The 23,124-nt window shown below is 39.8% G+C and overlaps 2 protein-coding genes across 2 annotated transcripts; one reads left to right on the top strand and one right to left on the bottom strand.

The window, feature by feature from the left end:
- Positions 1–5,230: 5,230 nt before the first annotated feature.
- On the bottom strand, positions 5,231–15,423 carry LOC115774130 (dihydroxyacetone phosphate acyltransferase). The gene is made up of 17 exons (XM_030721233.1): positions 15,236–15,423; positions 13,495–13,686; positions 12,441–12,617; positions 12,234–12,363; positions 11,924–12,051; positions 11,731–11,806; positions 11,071–11,222; positions 10,566–10,696; positions 9,694–9,932; positions 9,152–9,250; positions 8,528–8,704; positions 7,197–7,276; positions 6,959–7,099; positions 6,473–6,566; positions 6,272–6,365; positions 5,841–5,905; positions 5,231–5,747 (listed from the first exon to the last, which is right to left on the bottom strand). The coding sequence occupies exons 1-17, from the start codon at positions 15,257–15,259 to the stop codon at positions 5,704–5,706; spliced, it is 2,043 nt and encodes a 680-aa protein (XP_030577093.1). The 5' UTR covers positions 15,260–15,423; the 3' UTR covers positions 5,231–5,703.
- On the top strand, positions 15,417–21,968 carry fsaf1 (40S small subunit processome assembly factor 1). The gene is made up of 9 exons (XM_030721234.1): positions 15,417–15,657; positions 17,357–17,530; positions 17,658–17,758; positions 18,914–18,973; positions 19,160–19,255; positions 19,353–19,439; positions 19,531–19,562; positions 19,782–19,901; positions 20,681–21,968. Exons 1-9 carry the CDS (start codon positions 15,579–15,581, stop codon positions 20,682–20,684), a joined length of 753 nt encoding a protein of 250 aa, XP_030577094.1. The 5' UTR covers positions 15,417–15,578; the 3' UTR covers positions 20,685–21,968.
- Positions 21,969–23,124: the final 1,156 nt, after the last annotated feature.

Genomic DNA, 23,124 nt, shown 5'->3' with positions numbered 1-23,124 from the left:
AGAGGATCTGCTGGAAGAAATGAGTCGAATCCATCAGCCGACTATTACCTAAGGTTAACTGCTGAAACATTATACACCAGGGTACCTTTTCTTTCAATCATTCTGTACATATAGACCTCCACACACCCCTCTGGGCACAATGTCAGACCAGTGTGCACTCAGTCACCTCTGTACATGCACAGAGACACACAAAGAGAAAGTAAAGGAATAACAGATCCGTTTTTAAAAGAGAAAACTAAACACACTGCACTTCTGGTCATAAAATGGTATCAAGCTGCTGCTTCTACTTTATTTTGTATGTTTTTTGTTTTTCCAGCAGCTGCCACAGGTCAGAAGCCAGTTTATTAGAATGTTGCTTGTATGTGTGTGTGTGTGCGTGTGTGCGCGCCCCTCTTTCAATAACAGCTTGTCATAATGTAGCAGATAAAGTGCTGATACGGCTATGGCTGACACTATTATACAGCACCACCAGGGAGACAAGTATGGATGAGAGAAAGAGAAAAAGAAAACAGGAGGAGGGAAAGGCTGGGTGGGAGGATGGATGGATGGATGGACAGATGGATGGTTAGTTGAATGGATGGACTGGAGTTGTGTGTGTGTATAAGCAATTTGGTATGGCAACATTAGATAACCTATAATTTTTCAGAGACTGAGTGAGTATGAAAGAAAGGGCAATATGGATGGAAAGTGGTGGATTTGCTGGCAGCAGTCTCTTACTCAGCAGCACAGCCACAAAACATGATGAAAAATGCTGCTGTGATAGTGTGTGTGCGCGCGATAGCGTGATAGTGTCTATGCATCAACTAACTGCGATGAAGTGAAGGCCCACAGAGAGGCAAGCCTGACACCTAGAGGTTGGTTTTATGAAGCACCTCTGTCTGCCTACACTTGTTTACTCTGTTGCATGTGGCGGTTTAATGCAGCATAATATCTTTCATATTATCTGATCTGTAGCTCTGATAGTATGGAGGCAATTAGCCAAGAAAAAGATGTTAGAAAAGTCATTTAATATTTGAAACACAATATTATACAACTTTTCTAACATCTTTTTCTTGGCTTTTGCCTCATAAAACATATACACTGCTCAAAAAAAAAAAAAAATGAAGACAACAAATGAAGAGAACACTTTAATTACAGCATAACAACAAGTCAGTTAAACTTCAGGTGATATCAGTCTGTCCAGTTAGGTAACATAAACCATTGTGAATCAGTTTCAGCTGCTTTGGTGCAAATGAAAGTGGTAACAGGTGCACTGGAAAGGCAGCAACAAAACAACCCCCCAAAAGAGAATGTTTTTGCAGGCGGTGTCCACAGACCGTTGTTCTCCGTCGTTCTCCCTGGCTGACTGTTTTGTTTTGAAGGTGGCAATGAGGGCCTGCCGTCTTTAGTGGGATCTGTGCTGAGACCAGCAACGTGAAAAAAAGCTGGACTTCCTGTGCCACCCTGAATTGCCTGTCACTTTCATTGCACCAAAGCAGGTGAGTTCAACTGTCTTTGTGTTACCTGTGATGATCGAGTGTTCCCTTAATTGTTTTAGCTGTGTGCTTTCACTTCTTCTGCTAAAGGCCTCCAAAATTCAAATTCAAAATTCATTCATTGCTGTGTTACCCAGCCACCATGACTTTGATCAACCTGTCCCCCCCCCCCCCCCATTTAAAATATTGATTATAAACCCCTGTGATAGACTTGTTAGCCCTGCAATAGATTAGCAGTCTGTACTGGGTGTACTGCACTAGACACCTCCTCCATCCCAACTGCAACCCTGAATTGGATACGTGGAAGAAAATGGATAGATGGATTGATGATTATATAGCTGCTCTGAACAACGGTCATATTAGCAAAGGATGAAGTGACTGTGTGTAATGAGGAAGCAGCTTCTTTAACTGAGATTGCCATCTGACTGCGTAAGTCCCCTGAGCTTTGTGGGGCTTTATAGTGTCACCAGTTTGTTTTGATTTCACAGCCTACAGCTGCAATGACTGATCTTATTTAAACTCACCACTATCATCAGCATCTCTTCCAGATGTAGCAGACAGCTGTTTTCTGATATGTAACACCTGCCCAAAGCAACAAGTAACAACAAACTGATAATCAGAAGCGCAGCTCCGACTGCATGCTAACATTTTGTAAAGAGATCTTAGTCGAGGTTTATTCTGGCTCTGAAATTTGATTGACAAACCTTAAAATCTGGATTGCTCTGACATTTCTTACCTAAAAATCAAAGCTCATAGTATTTTCTTCTTGAGCAAAACAGATTTTTAGAATGGTTCTCTATTATGAATTGCTCTGCTGTTTGAGTAAGATCAATGAATGCGAGCTGTGAGTAATCAGTTAGTATACACCACACCATTTACACAATCACGATCTCAGCAAAAACTTTAATGACAAGAGGAAGGGACAGTTTGCTGGAGGGAGCAGAAGGCAGCATTGGCTTTAAGGAGTGAGCAGAGAATGAAGTTATTTTAAACCTAAAGAAAACATCATGCACCAATCTAGCATCTCCCAGGGTTTGGAGGAGGTGACTGCTTCCTTATATTGTTTGCTTCTTTTTTGTCTCAGGGGGTTGAGCAGGTTAGCACGAGAAGGTCAGCAGTTCGATCCCTGGTTTCTCCGGTCTGCAAGTCAAAGCATCCTTGAGCAACATTACTGAATCCCAAATTGTCAAATCCCAAAGTGCATCCATTAGTGTTATGCAATAGGTAGAAAGTACTCGAAGGCCTAAAATGTGTGAATGTAGCTTGAAGTGTAATACCAGTCACTTTACAATTTTAAAATTCAGTAACCAGTGAGAGGCTGCATTGGTAGCCTAAGTTATGCATCTTAAGATTTGCAGCTGTGGACCTCAAGAAAGAAAATTGTACATTTTGAGTCTAAAGTTTGTGTCAGTACATCAGTAATGATAACTTATGCTCACTTCATCTTTTAATCTGGTACGATCAAAGAGTTCCTCTCAGTACTGACTATTACACGAACACTGGGTGTTCGATAATGGAGTGAATGTTAATCAGCTGGATCATCTTCACCTCACAACCCAGTTTATCTACAGAAGACATTTCAGGCTGAGAACTGTATTTAACAAGATTTTAATAATATACTTTTTTTTTTCCATTTCACCAGCCTGTACATTCAGTACTAAAAGGCTCTTGTACATTGACCTGCCACTTCATTAGGTACAGTAATGCAATCCAATGGCATTTACATAAATGGTGTGGACTAAATTTTTAGGAATACTTAAATATAATGCAGCCCAGCAAACAACCATGAACAATAACCATAAGCTAGATTTAACACCTTTATGACAACATTAAGAAAAGCTAAAAATATACCAGCTTCACAAAGCTGATGTATTCAGATGAATTAGATTTCATCAGTGCACCTAATAACGTGGCTATTAACTGTAAATGCACACAAAGAAATCAGATCTTTAGACATTATGTAACAGCCGTTACTCAAATGAGGAAACAAAGCAATTCAAACACAAATACATGAACTTTGCAGGTTGTTGTTCTACCAACTTTCTTTGTTGCAGAGCTACTTTAAGTTCGCTTCAAGTTTTACAAGCTCAACATTTGGATAATGGGTGAACAAATAAAGCTGAATAAACAAGTTGTTGCAGAAAAGTTTGAAGATATTGCGATTTGTGTTTTGGCTAAAGCAGAAAAATCTGACAGTATATGGACGAAGGTGTTGGGCCACACCTCTTAATCTGTCAGGTGTTTCATGTAGTCCCATTGCCACAGGTGTATCAAATTAAGCAGCCAGCCACATAGTCTGCCTTTACAAACATTGTAAGCATGGTGCTACAATAGGTTGCCAGAGATGCAACAAGTCACTTTGTGAAATTTCTTCCCTCCTAGATAGTCCAAGATCAACTCAGTGGTATTGCAAAATCAAGTGTTTAGGAACCACAGCAGCAAGGTCTGTAACAAAACAGCGACTACATAAAGTGACAGAGCAGGGTTGCCAAGTGCTGAGGCACATAGTGCATGAAAAAGTCGCCAACACTCTGCTGGCTTAATAAAGTTGCAAACCTCCTCTGGCATTAACATCAGCACAAAAACTGTGCTCCGGGAGCTTCATGGCATGGCTTTCCATAATCGAGCAGGTCCCATAGGTGTAATGTGCAGGTGGCCCAGTACGTTTGGCAGTATAGTGTATCTTGGAGAGTTCCCAGTCTTCCTTTGCAGTACGGTTCAGTCAGAACTTTTCCTTGCATCACAGAAAGCTGCTTGTGTATCAGGGTTTTATTAGTTTGGCCTTATAAATTCTATCACAATTTTGTGGGTTTTTTAATTTGGATTTTTAGGAGCACAGTTACTCAAATTCCACCAATATAGCACCAGTCTCTATTTTTTGACATTTGTGGATTTCTTTACAACAAACCTAAATTAGGTGCTTTTTTGTTTCCCCATCAAAGTTCACAGGAACCTTTAACAAGATTATTTAAAAATGTGCTTAAATCTTTTTAAGTTTCAACTCAAACATGGCAATTTTGACAAAATTTGTAACCTGTGCCAACACACACACGTTTGGCATTGCCCTTTTTTCTTTGCCTCCAAAGAATCTTCCAGCAACATCTCAAATTTGCTGCTGATAAATTGGTGGCAGGAGTGCACAGATAAGAATCAACCTAATAAACTAACAAACCTCATTTTACCTCAAACTTTTATTTCCAAAAAAAAAAAAAAAAAACCACAAAAATTCCTTCCTTCTGAATTTCCTTGTCTTTCCCCTTTCTTCCTTTCTAAGTACATAACCAGTCTGCATCGCTTTTTAAAAATATGAATAAAGGTTGAATAATTAATCCCCTTTCAGATATTTTAACCTAAATAAGCTTGAGAATTTAAATTCCCACAAACATGCTGCTTTGGTATAGCTGGTAGTGCTTCAGTATAACTTCAATTTTATATTGAGTTTGGCAACTTGATGATCCTGGCATTGGACTCTACTGTGTAAACAAAGACATGTACTTCCTGCCCGTGTAGCTTGGAGTGTTGGCAAAAGGCCTGAGGATGGTAGAAAACCTGAAGCAGGAACTGTGGTATCTGGTGCTAAAACTTTACCCGAAGTTCAAATATGAGAAAACACAGCCAAAAAAATAAATAAAAAAAAACAGCACCACAACATACAATTAGGATAGAGGTCCACACCACATAGCATGAATACATTTGTTAAAGTGCTCAAAAGGATAGGAGTGACTAATCAGCTAACGGACGAATATAAAGCTTGAATGAAAGAGCAAACAGAGAAACATAAGAGCCACAATCAGAGTTAGGAACACATTTCAAATGCATTAACAGAGAATGGCCCCTGTGCTGAGTGAAGATGGCACAGAAGCTTTCACAAGGCCGCTCATATGAAAAAGGTCAGTTATTCAAAATGAGCCAAAGAAGCTTAGCAGTGTACCTTCAAAGGCTCCACTCATCATGTGGTTTTATGTAGATTCATAAAAAGGTTTTTAAAAGTCTGAGAAAGGGGAAAAAAAAGAAGAAGAAAAAAAAAAGCATTTTGAAAAGAGGCGAGGAGAGAAGAAAACTCTAGAAGCAGGGTTGAGCTGTCTCCAGATGGCACATTTTTTGTTCCATCTCTCACAGAAAGCCGTAGGTAGACCCGGACGATTCGTACCAAACCGCGTGGAGCAGCGCAACACCGGCACATTGCGCGGACCATCCTCGATGCCCTTTGGCTACTGAGGTTGTTGAATTAGAGGCGAGCAACAACAGATTTCTGAGTAGGGAGTTTTCCTTCTGTAGGGACATAAAATAATGTGCCTTTTAAAGCACACTCAACCAATATGCAATCTGACTGGTTGTTTAGACAACTGACAACTTATTTCTTACCAAGAGTGTCTTCCAAGGAGCTCAACATCACCTTGTTGAGCTTTAAAGTTCCCTGTTCTTCTCCTCTGAAGGCAAAAAGATTGACGCAATTGTTACTTTCAGCACTAAAACAAGAGACTACTTCATTAAAAATGTAGTTCCAGTGGCACTTTATGGTGTAATAAACTACTAAAGGAACGCCACCCACATTTCTTAAAAATCAATGCTGCAGTGGTATTGTGGGGTGGAAGTAAAAATTACTGGGATGATATCAACACTAAAGCAAATAAAATCCAAACCATCTGCCCAAATAGATACCAACAGAGATAAGTGAGGTAATATATTTACCTGGGTGGGTAGATTAAAACTAAACCTCAAAGAGCTTTGTGGTTTCTAGGAGTTCCAGTCAGTCAATCAAACCAAAAATGGGACAATGAGTAAAACCAACATACCCTTTGATTTTCCGCACAGCTCCAAGTCTTATCAAAGCTGCCAGAGCGTTCTTCTGTAGGTCCGATGACAACACCTCAATGTATCTTACTGTACCTGGATAACACACGTGCACTTCACATTTAGTCATTTGTATAGACTGAAGGTAAAAATAAATCACAGGCAGAAATAAGTTAACAAATGAGAAACTTAAGAAGAGAAACCTGTAAGAAGATGCTTGATGATAAACTTCCGGACACCAGGAATAAACTGTTTTTCTGCCAGACCCTCTTCTTCACACAGGAACCTACACACTACCTGTCACCACAAACACAAACAGGAAACTGTTAGGACTGGTGATGAGCCAACAGCACCCTCTAGAGGACATCTGCACAAACACCATAATACAACCATTCTGATGACTTTGTCCTGATACTGTAGATCAATTTGTCCATGAAAATATTCATGTTTTTGTGCACGCTGTACATGCACCTAAATGGTACCTGGAATTATATTCAAATCCAATAAAGAATACAAAGCGACAAACGCTCTCCCTTCAAATAAAATGGTCAACATGTTTTAATTAGAACCAGACTTCCTTTTCTTTAATCAGGCACCTGCACTAAATACAGGATGGACTCTTCCACCTTGTTATATACAGAACATGACTCAGCTGGCTCATGTCCAAAACTACACTGTATACGTCTCACCTGATATCCTTGTAGGAATGGATCGAGAACACTGGTGAGGAAGGCCAAAGTCCTGTGCCCTCTCTCCGTTATCAGAACCTCCTGCTGGTTAATTTGCAGAGTTCCGGTCTTCAGCAGCAGGTAACAGGCCTCCTCAAAGTCCTGCCAGACAGGAAGTGAAAGAAATGTCACAATGGCCATACAATAACTAAAGCAAAGTTAATGTGGAGTACAGTTGCATAGAGAATGTGTTCCTCACCTGCAGAGTAGCACCTGGACAGAGGATGAACTCGTTGGAAAAGATGTTTCTCAGAAAGCTGAACCTGTTGTAGATCTCCTCTGGAAAACACACAAACGATAACATTCAGGACAACATGTGCTGTATTTAGTCTTCTGTAGATCCGTATCATAGTAAGTCATCTTCTTTTAGCTGTTCCCTTTAGGGGTCACTGCAGCAAATCATCTGCCTCTATCTCACCCGATTACTACCAGCCTCCTCTGTCACACTAACCCTTCACTACATCCATGAACCTTCTTTCCTCCTGCCTGACAGCTCCATAATTAGCATCCTTTTCCGTGTAACCACTCTTCTCTTCACTGAACACGTCCAAACCATCTCAACCTTGCCTCTCTAACTTTGTCTCCAAACTGCTCAACCCTGAGCTGCTCCGCTGATGTACTCATTTCTAATATTGTCCCTCCTGGTCACTCCCAGAGAAAACCTCAACATCTGCAGCTCTGCCACTTCCAGCTCGCCCTCCTGTCTTTGTTAGTACCACCGTCTCCAAACCATACATCACAGAAGGTCTCACTACCATCTTGTAAATCTTCCTTTTCACTCTTGCTGTCATCCTTCTGTCACAAATCATCCTTGACACTCATCACCGCCCACTCCACCCTGCCTGCACTCTCTTCTTCACCTCTGTTGCTTTGACCCCATGTATTTATCCACCATCACTACCTCCACTCTTTGCAGCTTCACTGTTACATCTGTATCATAACTAGTGTCCCAGTGTAAACAAGCTGAATTCAAGAGAACATTTTTCTCAAAAGTGTTTAGTTTTCTTTTAGTTTTTATTTGTTCCATTGTTAGTTTTAGACTTTGTAATATGGGGTGACGTTTATAAAAATAAAAATACCATGACAGATTAAGAATCTCCACAGAATCTGATGTAGACTGTACAATTTTATTTATTTAACCTTTATTTTACCAGGAAAATCCCACTGAGATTTAAAAACTTTTAGAAGGGAGTCCTGGCTAAGACTAGCAGCAATATACAGTTACATTAAAAAACAAACATATTCAACAATTAACATAGAAGTGCATTAAAATCATTTTTAGATTCTTATTTTTTTTTTCCTGTCATTAAAAAATGAACTTGATGCTCAGTTGGCACAAAATTACTTTGAAAGGCTGAAAAGGAATTTTCTGGAGACAAACTGTCACCTCTGAGTTCCGTTTCCTGTTAAACAGTTCAAAGTAGATTTAATCTGCGATATTCTAACAGTAGTACTACTTGTATTTGTTTTACCTGTATTGCTACCAGCACTCATAATGACCTGAAAGAAGTATAATGGTGCCAATCTTACGTTTCCTGTTAGAAGCAGCAGAGTGGATGGCTGAGGCCAGCAGGGCCGGTCGGATGAAGATGTGTAATGCCTGATTCCTGTAGGAGACGCAGGAGAGTATGACGACTGCCTTGCTCAGGAGTTCCTCTTCTGGAGTAATGGCACTGTGAGTCTCTCCCGGCCCCTGTTGACCTCCTACTGCAAGACAAAATTACTGTTCATTTACTTAAGTTTTTTTTTTTTTTTTTTTAAAACCACTGATTTAAAAAAAAGACGTGATTTTCTACACACCTGCAGGGGTGTTTGTTTCTAAAATGTGTGAAATGAAGCTAAAGAGACATTAAAACTGTTGTTAATTGCATTGTGTTTTAATTGGTGTCAAATTAAAAAATTTCTAGCTGTCCTTTAGTTGACTGCCAGAGTCACGGCCCCTTAAAAGACTTTTTAAACAGAGCTAATCTATTTTTCCCCAAACAAAGGCGGCCTGCTTAAAGGCCTGTTTTGTTCGGAAAAGTAGATTATTTGTACTGGACTGAGTTACAGCTAGATTCTTTAAATGCGGTCTTCAGCTCATGTTTACATATCAGTGCTAACATTACAAGGATAAAAAATAAGGACACAGAGAAAGCCAAGATAAAAACAAACCTTGTTCCAACGCCAGCTGGACTCTTCCCTCAGAGATCCGTACTAGACCTCGATGAAGGGAAAGACTGGAGGCAACAACCTCAGAATGAGGTATGTGGTCTAAAAGAAAAGTCAAAGAGAGAAAAGTCAAAATAGAACTAGATGAGGAAAAAAAGAATTGTGGCTATCCCACGTTCTTGAGCTGCATATCAATATCAAATTTATTACTATAAAACATCTGTAGTTTTTTAAGTTTACATCCTCTCTGTCTCGTGTTTGCAAAAAAGCTCTACAAACAAATGGAACTGCGACATCTTTACAAGTTTACTACAAACTGTGTGAATGTATGCAAGTCTCTCCACTGCAACATCACCCAGTTGGAGGAATAGTTGTCTTTAATCTCAATATGCAAAAACAGACCGTGGTCAACTTTATAACAAGGTTATGCTCAAGCTACAGATTTGATTTTTAATATGGCCTCCTCTTAGTCATTTCACTTTAGTATACTGAGTTTTTATTATTGCTGAAATGGCCAATAAGGGATTACTGGGCTCGTACTGTACCCGGCCAGTGGAGGAAGGCTCCATACTGACGAGAGAGGTCCCTGAGCCACGCTGCTTGTTCAGTGAGCTCATCGAGTGCTGTCCCTCGACTCTGCCCGTCCGCCTGGTTCTGGAGCAGCACAAAGGCCAGAAGGACCCAAGGCTTCAGGACCATGTTCTCCTCCTGGGCCCGCACCAACCTGTAGGCTGAATCGTTCACAAAGCTGAGGATTTCCTCGCTGGGTCTCATGGGGATGTGTCTAGAATTGAAAAGCTCAACGTTAGTCCATGTTTTTGAGGTAAAACCTGCATCTGTAACAAGCTTAAATGATAAGATCGCGAGGACTCATTTGGTTTAACAAATAAATAGTAAAAATGTGAACTCGGCCGGCTGCTTCTGGCCCCGCCCCCTTCTGGTCCACAAATTGATATAAAAAAAAACAAAAAAAAAAAAAAAAACATACAATTTGGCCCTTTAGGTTACTTTTGACATTTCGCCTTCCCCTCCAATCAGGAGGGTTAAGCGAAATGTCAAAAAAGTAACTTAAAGGGCCAAATAGTATGTTATTTTTGACATCAATTTGTGGACCAGAAGAGGGCGGAGCCAGAAGCAGGCCGCAAGTTTGGGCACCCCTGGTATAGAGGATACACAAAGTGTATAAATATCCAGCACAGATACTAATAAGGATAATGTTTTCAATCTTTTAAAGTACAGAAAATAACATTTTATTTATTTATTGAAGTATGAGGACTAAAGTAGAGAAATGACACCAGGCCAAGTTAGAGCTTTGATTTGAGCCATTCTCACAGACTAGTAAAAGTTGAGTTTAGTGCAAAAATCGAGGTATTTAAGTTCTTTCAGACTATAAGTTGAATTTAATGGTGTATGATACCTTGGTATCAGGTTGAACTGGCTGCGGTTAACTCTGCTCTCAGCTAAACTTCTCACAGACACAGGCTGACCAAAGTAGACGTGGATGCTGCCGTAGTCTTCACTGAGGATCTTTCTGGCTTTAAACAGGCCCTAGAGAGACGACAGGAAGAAGAGCACATGGAGTGATTTACAATAAATCTTTAAAAGAGAGAGACTCACTCACAGTTACACTGTAGTCTCTCTGACCCATTTTCCAATACCAGCTTAGTTTGTGTCACTTTTCTGTTTAATAATTCATTCTATTATCATACAGTGCGTTGATGGGTCTGCAGGTGAAATTAATTTTGACTCTTCTTTGAACTAGAAGTCAGTCAAAAACAAGAAAACTGTGTTTGATCTGACAAGCTGGTTTACACGTCCAAAATAAATAACTTTCTGCACTTGAGAATGCCAACTACAGCTTTGCTGTCATTATGAATTAATGATTTTCTGTTCACGGTATAATCATGTCTGATGTTACTCACCGAAGTGGATTCTTTGGGTTTTGGTATGCCCAGCAATTCCCTGGCATAGAGCGCCTCCTCCAGAGTCCTCTCATAGCTGATACTGACTGGGACCAAGCTAACGTCAAACACTTCCCCTTTAAGAAACGGGTCCATCACTATATTTAACAGACCTGGAGGAGGACACAAAGAAAAGTATGAAAGTAAAAAATATATATACAAATAAAATAATAGATTAAAAATAGGCTGCATCACACAAAAAAAAAAGGAAACTTTTCAGAGGTGTCAGAAGTAAGACCTGATATTTTGAAATCTCCACGTGGCTGTGACAAACTTGCTGGTCAGAGAATTTGTGTGCTGCCGTACTGACTGTTAGTGACTGTCTAGTTTTTGAATTTTGGGCTTGAGTGAACCTTTTCAATTTCCAGTTTGTGTCACACTTTTCCAAGTTTCACTACCACCCGGCTAGTAGTTTGTGAGTATTTCCAGACAAACATGAAAAACAGCAGGTAACTGTGGCATTTTACAAGCAGTCAAAGCAATCACAAGGACAACAGGCAAAGAAGTTATAAACAAAAAAAAAGTCTGACTTTCGATCTATTATGGGTGTTTTGTGGAGTAAAGTTTGTTTTTCCCATAGGGACCTAGGAGGGATAACCAGTGCTTGAACTTGTGCCTTACCCAACTTTGGAGTCAAAGACTTGGCTGTTCGACTTCTGGTGCCCTCTAAGAAAAATTCAAGCGGTGCATAACCAGTCTAGAGTTAAGAGATAAAGAGGAGCATAAATATCTACCAATTCTGTGAACACACACAAAAGAAAAAGTCCATCACTCCATAGCCCATAAAACCCCAAACACTACTGAAACTCCTCACCTTGACCATAATCTTGACGTACTCAGAGAAGACAGCCCAGTACAATTTATCTCCACCAAAAGACCTCCGAATAAAGAAAGCTCCAGACATCCGCAGCATCTCCCCAACAACCTTCATCCCCATGAAGTCTGCAGGGAAATACTGGTTGAGTTCATGTGCAAATACTGGTGATGTATTTCAAACCCACCTTCAAAAACATACAATCAAGCAGCATTAAGACCTCTCTGACACAACAAAAACTGGACAGCATGAGCTGAACATGTGTACTCAATGCTATCACATTGTACCCACACATGTTCTTTTTGCTTACCCATGCCAGCAGCAATAACAGGTAGAGCCAGGTCATAGGTGTACAAAATGTATGACATCAGCAGGAAGTCCATGTAGCTGCGGTGACTCGGTAGGAGTACTACCGGGTGGTTGTGAATGGCCTGCTGGAGCTAATGACAATGCAAACACAAGTTAAGTGCGTCTGTGCGTGTTTGCGTTACAGTCTTGTCCGCTGTCTTGTACTCACTCTCTGGATGCCCTCTTCATTAACGCAGATGCTCCTGAACAAGGTTTTGAAAACTTTGGTGAGAGTGAAGGCAAAGAAGCGAACTGTGCTGAGCTGCAAGCGGTGCGCCATCTCCTCCAAGATGGCTGCCGCCTCCCCAGCGACTTCATCTGTAGTCATGTCTGTCTCTTTACAAACCTCAACAATGCAAAATAATAAGGCCATTAAAAACAATAAAAGATGTTAATAAAAACAAGTTACATTTTTGAATATGGTAAATGTGTTTAATGTCTGACATTAAGAAAGCAGGAATATTTTTGACCCTCTTGATGACAGTCTATAAACTCAGAGCAAAACTTTGTACTTTGCTATTTGTAGTAGCCCCTGCCTATGCAGTTTTTATAGCATGCTCAATTAGAAACCAGTTCCTGCTGCTTTGTTATAAAACATGCACATCTGTCCTTGAATGCTAGTATTAGTCTTAATACTAAACTCCAACCTCCAGGGCTGGAAAAAAAAATAAAAAATCTAACTGGCACAAACTACAGGTCCTCTGATAGCCACAGCAGGATGGCTCAAAAAGCAGATCAGTCTCCAGACTCCCATGTCTGTTTGCTGAGCTTAAACTAAGGTAAGCGAAGTAACTAAACTGGCCCCCTCAGCCATGTTTGCTGTGTTGGTGTCTCCTGAAGCACTTAAATAAATATAAAAAATCATTTGCTCCCGTTTTGGTGAAATTTGATGAAATTGATTAATTAATTTATTTGTATGTATCTAACATGCCACCCTCTCGTCCAGCTGCAGGCACTTCTGGCTCCAAGAACACGGCAACAGCCGAGATGCTGAGGCTTTAAAATGTTCATCCTTCACATACTCTGTGCTTAACTCTAACTCCGTGTAAAACTTGTTACTTTAGCTTGCTTGCACAAATTTTCTCGTTGCAGAAATCCTCTCAGAAAAAAAAAAAATGCATTAAAAAATGGAAACTGCATGAGACATTTTTCATAACAAAATGTAATCTTCTAAACTGAACAGAAAAATACATCCACCAGGTAGAACCAGAAAGCTAATTTACCTGATTGATGACATAACGCAGCTGATCAGACTGCAGCACCATTCGCTTTAGTTCGCTGGCTTTGCATGGAGTCAATCCTTTATAGAGAACAGGAGTGTAACATCTGAGGGCATATCTCAGGTCACTGGAGTTCCTCCTCTCCTCCAGCATATCCTCAAAGTCATCTCTTTTCTTCAGCATAGGATCTCTGTGCTGTTAAAGAAACAAGATGCACTATTAGAAACATGCTTTATTCAAATTTCTCTCATGTATATCATGAGTGACACTAAAGACTTAAACCACAGAAAATCAAATGTGTCACTAAAGCTGAGGTGTTCACAGTGTACAAACATGTGATTATGCACTTCAAGCATCTGCTGTCAAATTGCTGCCCTAATATTTTTTAACATAATGAAATACTCACACAAAAGTGTGATTTTGTTGAGCCTGGCTGAGGGGGGGGGGGGGGGGGGGGGGGGGTCACAGTTTTGACTGCTCCATACATTGTTTTGCAGTTTGATCTCAAACAATACCTCATATTTTATTTTCTGTTCATTTTGTCTTTAAGAAAAAGTAATCTCTGAGCACCACTCACAAACACTGGTGAAATAAAAAGTGCAATTCTGCCCTCTAGAGGTGTAATAATTCTGAAACAGAGGCCAAAATCAAATGTATGCAATATGTACAGTCATTCCATCTTCCCATACAATGAGACCCTTGTGGAGCTTTGAATGTCTAGTTAAAGCTTGCTAGTCTGATGATGTAATGTTTTAACATTATTCAGGTAACAGGTGAAGTGGAAATACATTAAAATCCTGAAGTTAAAATTACCTTTGTGCTGCTGGCTTACCAGTGTTGTACCAAAAAGTGAATTCTGGTATTTAAACTGTTGTAAATGTGTTGTTGGCCTTTAATCAGTCTAACATATCACAGTCATTTCTCAAAAATCTCTCTCTGGAATAATATCAAGTCATTTTGAGCCAGAGAGTACATTCCTCTCACAAAGTAGAAGCTATAATCAGTTTAATCAGCCTCCTGAAATATATTACAGCACTTTAACGCTTTGTATAGTAACAACACATTAAGTTTAATTGGGATTAAAGGTGCAATGCACACAAATCTTGAGAAAGTAGCTGATTATTTTCCACCACAGTGAAACTGAAGAGAAAACCAGCAGACAGCGGTACCAGGAGGAGCAGGATTAGGAAACACTGTCACAACTGTTGGCTCATACAAGTTTCCCGTTGGGGCTTTCTTCTGACAGGGCTGGTTTAACTCAAAACCTAAGTAGTTTTGGCCTAAACCTAATCAAACTGCGAAAGGAAATTAAAAATAAGCCCAAACTAGTATTTCTGTCAGAAAACGCTGAAAGCAAACTTCAGGGTTACGAGCTGAAGAAAGCGAAGACTCAAGAGATAAAGCAAAGAAACTAGGGGATAGGGTAAAAAAAATTAATTCATTACTTAAACTGACCCACAAACACAAATACGCATTTGCCCAATAACACAACCCACTATGTCCAAAACCCAGCACAACCACATTAAACCAGCAGCTGCAGCTAAGAAACCACGCTACATACGCTTGTAATTACACGTATGTTTCCATGTTAACTACAAAATTAACGTGTGTTAAAAAGCTGCGCAGACGTGCACAATTCGGCACGAACCAATTTGAATGAAATGTCAAGTGTCAAATAGTGGTCACCGAGCGAGGGCGGACAGCTGAGCTAGCTTAGCGCGCTGGCTGAGACCTGCATACCTACCGAATAAACAGCTTTGGAGGCCATGTCACACTTTACAAACTCACGAGCTATGCATCCAGTGAACTTATACGTGCACGCTTCCTTTTGCACAGCCCTGCCTCTTAATATCACAATGCTAGCTGATAGCAACGCCTGGAAAACTTCACATGGGCGTATTTAAGTAGTGGCATTTCCGTGGCAGCGTTTTCCTGCCCTCTGTTCACTACGGTGGCTGCACGGGACCAAAACGCCGGATCGTGTTGCGTGTGCCATGTGCGCTCTGTTGTCATTCAGACACAAGTTAGCAACAATATTTTCTCTCTTTTTTTTGCACTCACTCACCTGCTTATAACGTTAGCACAAAATGGGGTCCGAGGCGAACGGGAATAACGACGGAGATTGTTTGTTTCTGGAGCGCGTTTTGGACAAGCTTTACGACTTTGGTAAGTGTGGTTATCTGGCTGGCTAATGTTAGCTTTACTGTCTACTTTAAAAGGCCGGTGTTGTGTCTGAAATTTGCTATATTACTTAATTTTTTAATATTTTTTTGAGTCTTCTTGCTCGGAATAGGGGGCTGGAGAAGTGTCTCTGTTGTATGACATATTGCGTTGTATTAGCCAAAATAATTACTCTATAGTTAGCTTACTAAACTCCTCTTTGTATAATTTGTATAATTGCAGCTCAAAGGGACGTGGCGAGACCAAAACAAGACAGAAAAGCTGCACTAAAGGTTTTGAATGAAATACAGGAGTAAATAACAATTTATAATATGCACTCAAGCTCAGGATTCACATCAGAATTAAAACAATTCAATTGTCAAAATAGATTTTTAAAAAAAACTCTTTCCCCTTCCTCTTTAGGCTGCTCCCTTTAGGGGTAACCACAGCAGATCATCTGTCTCATCTCACTTTTTCTTGCATCCTTCTCTGTCACAGTAATCGTCTTCATGTCCTCCTTCTCTGTATCCATGAATCATCTCTGTGGTCTTCTTCTTTTCCTCCTGCCTGGCAGCTCCATATTAAACATCATCTGTCCAGTATGTGGGCAGCACAGTGGCACGGTGGTTAGCACTGCTTCCTCACAGTTAGAATACCATCTGAAACTCTAAATTGCCCATAGGTGTGAATGAGAGCATGAATGTGAGTGTGGATGTTGTCTGTCTCTCTGTGTTAGCCCTGCGACAAGCTGGTGACCTGTACAGGGTGTACCCTGCCTCTCGCCCTATGTCAGCTGGGATAGGCTCCAGCCCCCCCACGACCCTGAACAGGATAAGCGGAAGTGAATGGATGGATGTCCAGTATATATCCACTATCACTCCTCTGCACATGTCCAAACTATTTCAGCTTTGCCTCTAAATTTGTCTTCCAAACCGCTCAACCTGAGCTGTCTCAATGAGTATACTCATTTCTAATCCTGCCCATTCTGGGCACTCTAAATGAAAAGGCTGAGATGATGTGGACATGCGCCGAGTAAAGATGCGATGTTGAAGATGAAGCTGCCAGGCAGGAGGAAAGGAGAAACACCACACTGACGATTCATGGACATAGTGAAGGAAGATCTGCAGAGAGCTGGTGTGAAAGAATAGGATGTTAGGGAGGGATGGGGTGAGATGGAGGCAGGTAATCCACTGTGGCAACCCCTAGGGGAAGAAGACATGATTTATTTTAGTGCTTCTTCACTGGATCACATTAGTTTCAGATTAGTTGTAGGTGTAGAAATGCAAAGTTACCTGTGCATTAAAAGCCAGGTGTGTGCTACTATCTCTGACTTTAACTTCTCCAACTCGTTTTTTTTTAACATATAAAACACCATACAAACATGAGAATAGAAAGAGAGAAATAATAATAATAAACAAAAAGGGTTGGGGTGGGGGTGGGGGCTAAAAGTAATAAGAAGAGTATCTTACCTATCCCTTTAACTTAGTGACATGGTGGGTTAATTACATTATTCTACACACTGAGAAGGTAAAGATTTTAGGTACTCCACAAAGGGTGTCCACTTACCAGTCTCTGACTTTAACAGAGCTTATATAAACTAAATCTAAGACAAAGCCAAATGTAACAGGGTGGGGAATCTGAATGAATCTTCTGTTGTTGATTGATTGATTGATTGATTGATTGATTGATTGATTGATTGATGTAGGATCAGGACCAAAACAGAAATCCCATAAGAAGAAAAAACGAAAGAGATGTGAAGAAGAGGAGGTAGAAGAGGATCTCCCTTTAGTGAGGGATGTATGCAGTGATACTGAAGACTACAGAGCAGAGCGGGATGGTGCTGAACAGCAGCAGCAACAACCAAAGGCTGCACAGACAGGTAGGCAGCATAGCAACAAGTTGTGTAACATCCTCAGTGGCTCTATTTTTGTATGTGACTCCTCAGGTAATTTCTTTCTAACTTTTTTTTTTTTTTGTATTAATTTTGTTTATCACATTTTTCTCAGGTCCAGCCATCCGGCAAGTGAACCAGGTGGAGGTAGTCACATTTCAAGACCCCACAAAAAAAAGGAACACACAGTCAGCACCATCCCCTAACAAAATACCGGTAAGTCTATTATACTTCAGGTCACGCTGACTATCAATACTCAATTCGTGAAAGCACAGCTGTGGCTGGCAAAGTTCGACTCATGTCAATATAAAAATAAGATCATGGCTCCGGGTAACAACATGACCTCTTCTGTGGTGCAAATGTTTTGTCTGACTACAAGAGAAAAGATCCAACAATAGCATGCTGGAAAATGTCAATTGATGCAGAGAAATGAAGAGATTCTGGTTTGCTGTATAAGATACGGCATGAATTGCTTGACCCTGAGTACTCGACTGTAGATAAAAGATGGATGTAGCCACCAATATGTAACTCAGTGGCATGTGAAGTGCCTTTTTAAAACTTCCAATATTTAGGCTGCTGCCAAGAAGTGAGCATGGATTTGTTTTAATGGGTTGTAAAGACAGTTATCCCAGAGTGAGTCATACTGTTAATAGGATAAATCCAATAATAATGCAGAAGGGAACAACTTGGTTGAGAGGCGAAGCCTGGCAGACAGCAGACTAGACCTGTGATAGTTTTCGTTTGGACAACTGAAAACTGATTTTTACAGACTCCCAATATTGCAAACATGTTATAAACAGCAGTCCCATAACTGTCATAATGCATCACTTTTCCCTTTCTGAAATGCACATTTAAAATACGTTTTCATAAAGAAAACAAGTTAAGAATCATTGTGGCAGATGAAGGCACAGGTAAGACCTGCACTTTGCAGTTGTGAATTGTTACCATCTGTTTCTGCTGCTTGACTTTGTGTCAGTCAAATTTTCAGTTATAATTGTCAGCTTTTTTTTTGGTTTGTTTTAAAGAATGAACAAAAAGAGTAGATTAAAAATAGCGCTGGGTGCTACCTACTGAAAAATCTGCAACAGTGTCCTCTTTGCCAACAGGCTTAAAAGGAAGTGTGTTCATATCCTCTTGTCACACGCACAGACAGCGTTTTTTTTAAAGGAGCTGTCACAGTTCATTCTGCAGCATTTTCATCTTGGAAACTTGTTTTCCATTTGACACTCTGAAACCTGCTAAATCTTACTGTTTGACTGTTTGACCTCCAGCAAACCTCCTTTTATGATCCTCTTGTCACTACCGATTCTCATCATTTTCCTCCTTCTCTCGTCTTTGTTGCCTTTGGGTCTCTGCTATCATCACTTCCAGGCCCTTCAGATAACCGAGAGGGAGCAAAGCGACCAGCTAGGAGAACTCAGTTTGGAAAAGGTGATTTTTGTAGAGTTAACTTTTATTTATGTTATTGGTTCTTCAGAAGATGGAAATCCCTACTTTGTTCATTTGTATATATCTGTAGAATATTTCACTCTGAATTAATAAGATCACAAATCATGTAGCTCTTCACATCTCTATGGATTCTTTGGCTTTTACTGTATTTGTATATGCTGGTGTCAGGCTCGTCTGGAAGTCCATCGGTTTGGGATTACAGGCTATAGGAAGGAGCAGCAGCGTGTTTTTGAACAGGACAGAGCAGTCATGTTGGGAGCCAGAGTAAGAAAAGAATATTTGCATTCCAGCATCCCACTTCTAGGTTTTGCTGTAGAGCAGATTTGTGACCCAATTTTTACATGTTTAATGTCATCGTCAGCCTCCTAAAAAGGAATATGTCAACTATAAGGTGCTTCAGGAGCAAATCAAAAAGCAGAAAGAGAAAGTAAAAGAGGAGGCTCAGCTGGTAAGACCTGCACTTTCAGTCAAGACCCACTTATAAGAATAACTTTTTGTTTTTTGCTGTTCTTATTGTAACATGCATTATTTCTCTTTAGGGACTAAAGAAAAAGAAGAAGAGTAAACAGAGGTGGGTGACTAAAATTTTGCCTTCATAAGTGTCCTTGATTCTTTACTTTGTGTACTTTTATTATTGTTAATGAAACTCTTCCTAAGCACAAAGTTCATCCTTCAGCAACAAAAATCAGTGACTAAATATAAATGCAAAATATACTACAAGCATTTTGTCCAGATTCTTCGCTTGAATCTCAGTGGTTCCACCCTGTGTTTGCTTGTGCATCTCTGTCAGAAACAAGAAGACAACTTTGCCTTCGGGTCCTGGTGCAGCCCCCTCTGGTCAGTTGGGCCGCTTCAAGAACGGCATGCTGATCCTCAACTCCAAGGAGATCCAGAAGATCAAAGGCAGCAAGTGAGGGAAATAAGTTCTTGCATTTGTAGGAAATAACTTTAAAAAAAAAAAAAAATGTTGTCCACTTAAGATTTTAAGGTTAATAATAAGACTTGTCCCATATCCTGCCACTTTATGTATGTGGCATGTACCCAGAATGTATATTTAAAGTTACAGCCTGAAATACCACACAGATTGTTTTTGTACTGGTTTGGAGTGCTGTTTCTGTCAGTCTGTTTCGGTGTCTTTAAATTGAACTGGCTGCTGGCCTCCTGTATCCTGAGGGTACAGCCCTGAATGAGCTTCTAACTGCATGAATAAATCAGCCAAATTCTGAGTGTAGATGTTGTTTTTAACATCTGTCAGTGCAATTTGTCTGAAAAGTTAGTGGATTAGTGGTGATTTTATTTATTTTATTTATTTTTTTGTTCATATGTTTGTTTGGTTTTGGTTTGGATGCTGACAGCAGCTTCAGCCCTGAAAATACTTTACATGTCTCCTACAGTTAAACTGGCCAAAATACAGTTTGCTGCTGATTACTCACAGCAGTACAGTTAGAATCCATGTTAACAGCACGGTATGATGCTCTGCTTAGCGCTGACCCAGGAAGAAGTGAGCACAACTATTGGTGCATTCATTCCATTTTAAGTTGGAAGTCGGGATTTCTGAGTTCCCAGTTTGCCCCCTCTAGTCAGACTTCCAACCGGTTAATGTCAGAGCAGCCCATCTGAGCCTAACATGTGGTTAAACATCTGCTGATGAAGTTAAACGTAGTCAGATAATTTTGATTTGTTTTGCAGGTGAGAGATTTGAATCCTAGAAAATGGAAAATGCATACCAGCAGTGACTCTGCCTACTGGAGCGTGGTTCACAGACGAACGTTTTGAAGAGGAAGTGGACAAAATACTGATTTCCTGACAACATGTCTGGGAGGGAAACACTTGGTGTTACTGGTGACTGCTGAGACAGAAAGTCCATGTATTGATCTTTTGAAATGGACCCTGATTGTGCATCTGGACAAATGTTAATGCTCAAAACTGGAGACTGAATACTGTCAAATCATATTCCATCACAGTTTATTTTGTTTTTATGAATGACAAAAAAAAAAAAGACATTTACGTATCTCATGTTGTACACTGAAGTTTTTAAAAGTATGCAATTACAATGCATTTCTCATTTACAAACTGAAATGTAGTTGTACAAAACATTTACATTGGCAGGAAGGGACGGGATCATAACAGGGCAGGTGGGCACAATAATTAAAAAAGTACACAGAAGTAAAGACTTGGCAGAATTTTTCATGAAGAAATGCACATGTACATATTGGTTGGATCATGAGAAAGCAAAATGATCTTACAGTTTTTCTCTCGTATCATTCTCCACTTACCCAACGTCTTGGTGACCTCAAGAGGCTCCATTCTACATGTAAACATTATAAATTATTCTCAAAATGCTAGTTGTTTCCATTTTTATTAAAAGGAAAACATAAGAGATGATGGATTTTTGCAACACTATGCTGAAACAAGACCTTTGAGTTGGCAGTGTGCAGCTGGGTGAAGTCAAATTCTCACACAGTTTTCTTGAAGCAGCCTTTTCGTGTTATTTATACATTTTCAAAAAGAGGAAAACATGAAGCTCATCTGCAGCATGTCACACGTTTGAAGCTGTAAGCACATCTCCTTTGTTGAGAGGATATTTTGTAGATGTGGGTCTTTTTTGACTTGTAAACCTTACTGGTCAAATACAGACTGTATTAGTAGCCATTCAAGAGGATATTATACAAAAGAAAATAAATATGTAATTAAATATTTAAACTTTATAGAGTAAACTGTTTTCCTCTACATTTTTTAATAAACGTAATCGGCTAATAATACTAGTGTAATGCTTTATCTAAATTAGTAAAATGTCACATTCATGGGTGCATAAATGTTGGGTAAAGGGACATGTCATCCAAGCACTCTTACATCTGGGGAGATGTGACTGCAATATGAATAATTTAATATGCAATATTTTTGTTTGTGTCTCGCAAAATATTTTTAAGTGATTTTTTTAGGCAAGAAAATCTGTAACCAACTCAACAGGGTGAATATGAGCGCCTTAGCAGAAGCTTTAGTTGCCTCTGGTCACAATTCCTTGAATATCATTTGACATCCACACAGCCCACAGACATGTAACCCTAAATCATCCAAACTTTTTTTAGTCCAGAAATCTATTCCTGGTTACAGCAAAGTTGGCCCCAGGGCAGGTTTTTCTCATCCGGTGGTGGCAAAAGGTCAGAGCTGAACAGCCAGCAATGATGTAAATGTAGCCCTTAGGTGAAAGCTGGTAGTCTGGGGCACATCAGGTGAAGAAAAAAAAAATCCCCTTTGGCAGATAGTTGTTTACTTTCTGGGCCTCTGAAAACTGGTTTCAATTCTGACATTTACACTAATGTTGTACTCATGTCACATAGGAAATATGTTAAATTTAAGAGAGTATTTAAGATAAAAATCTTCAAAAGATCTTATTGATTAATTTATAAAAGCTACACTATTTTCACCTTCTGCTTGCTAACTTTTTTTTATTTTAGCTCTAGCAGGTAGCTTTAAAAAGAATAAAATAAAAAAAAACACAGGCAAACAAAGCACACAGATGCCTCTTTTCCACTAGCATGGTGCTGGTACCTAATCTAGAAGTGGTTCCACCCTTTTCCACAAAAAAACAAAGTGCGGCATCAGCACTGCACCACAAAATTCCTATTCCCAACAACAGACCCATTAGCATCTCCCTTCTCCTCTTTCCCCTCACCTCCCAACCTGTCGGAGCAGATGGCTGCCCCTTCCCTTACCCTGGGTCTTGCTCATATGGGATTGTGGTTGTTGGGGTACTCTGTAATGTTGTAGGGTCTTTACCTTGATGCAACTGTTGTTGAGGACTGGAGCTGGGACTGGTGATAAATCTGTTCTGGACACCCTGCACATTACACATTGTAGTGTATGCAATAATATTTGATCTAGTGTTATCACAAAAATTTAATATATCCTCAGGTGCATGAGATACCTGTAAATATGCCATTCTGCAATACAAATGTAAATAATTAAACATTCCAAGTACCGACTTTGATTTAAATATAATCCCATCTCCACCTCCTAAAAACTTCAACTCACTAAAAAGTAAAAGAGAAAAGAAGATATTTATGCATTTTAGAACTCTCTGCTAGTAACTAAATGTCTTTAAAATAGGCATTGAAAATAGACCTGATCTT

This window comes from Archocentrus centrarchus, chromosome 24, assembly GCF_007364275.1.
Source record: "Archocentrus centrarchus isolate MPI-CPG fArcCen1 chromosome 24, fArcCen1, whole genome shotgun sequence".
Lineage (NCBI taxonomy): Eukaryota > Metazoa > Chordata > Actinopteri > Cichliformes > Cichlidae > Archocentrus > Archocentrus centrarchus.
Note: the sequence above shows the minus strand (reverse complement) of the source record. Positions and strands in the feature narration are given on the sequence as shown.

Excerpts from the sequence above, each read along its gene's own strand:
- fsaf1 (XM_030721234.1), top strand. The coding sequence starts at position 15,579 with ATGGGGTCCGAGGCGAACGGGAATAACGACGGAGATTGTTTGTTTCTG. Across the intron at positions 17,531-17,657 it reads ACCAAAGGCTGCACAGACAG|GTCCAGCCATCCGGCAAGTG; the intron begins GTAGGCAGCATA and ends CATTTTTCTCAG. Across the intron at positions 17,759-18,913 it reads CATCCCCTAACAAAATACCG|GCCCTTCAGATAACCGAGAG; the intron begins GTAAGTCTATTA and ends CATCACTTCCAG.
- LOC115774130 (XM_030721233.1), bottom strand. The coding sequence starts at position 15,259 with ATGGCCTCCAAAGCTGTTTATTCG. Across the intron at positions 12,052-12,233 it reads TGTTATTGCTGCTGGCATGG|ACTTCATGGGGATGAAGGTT; the intron begins GTAAGCAAAAAG and ends ATTTCCCTGCAG. Across the intron at positions 5,748-5,840 it reads CTCCTTGGAAGACACTCTTG|AAGGAAAACTCCCTACTCAG; the intron begins GTAAGAAATAAG and ends ATGTCCCTACAG.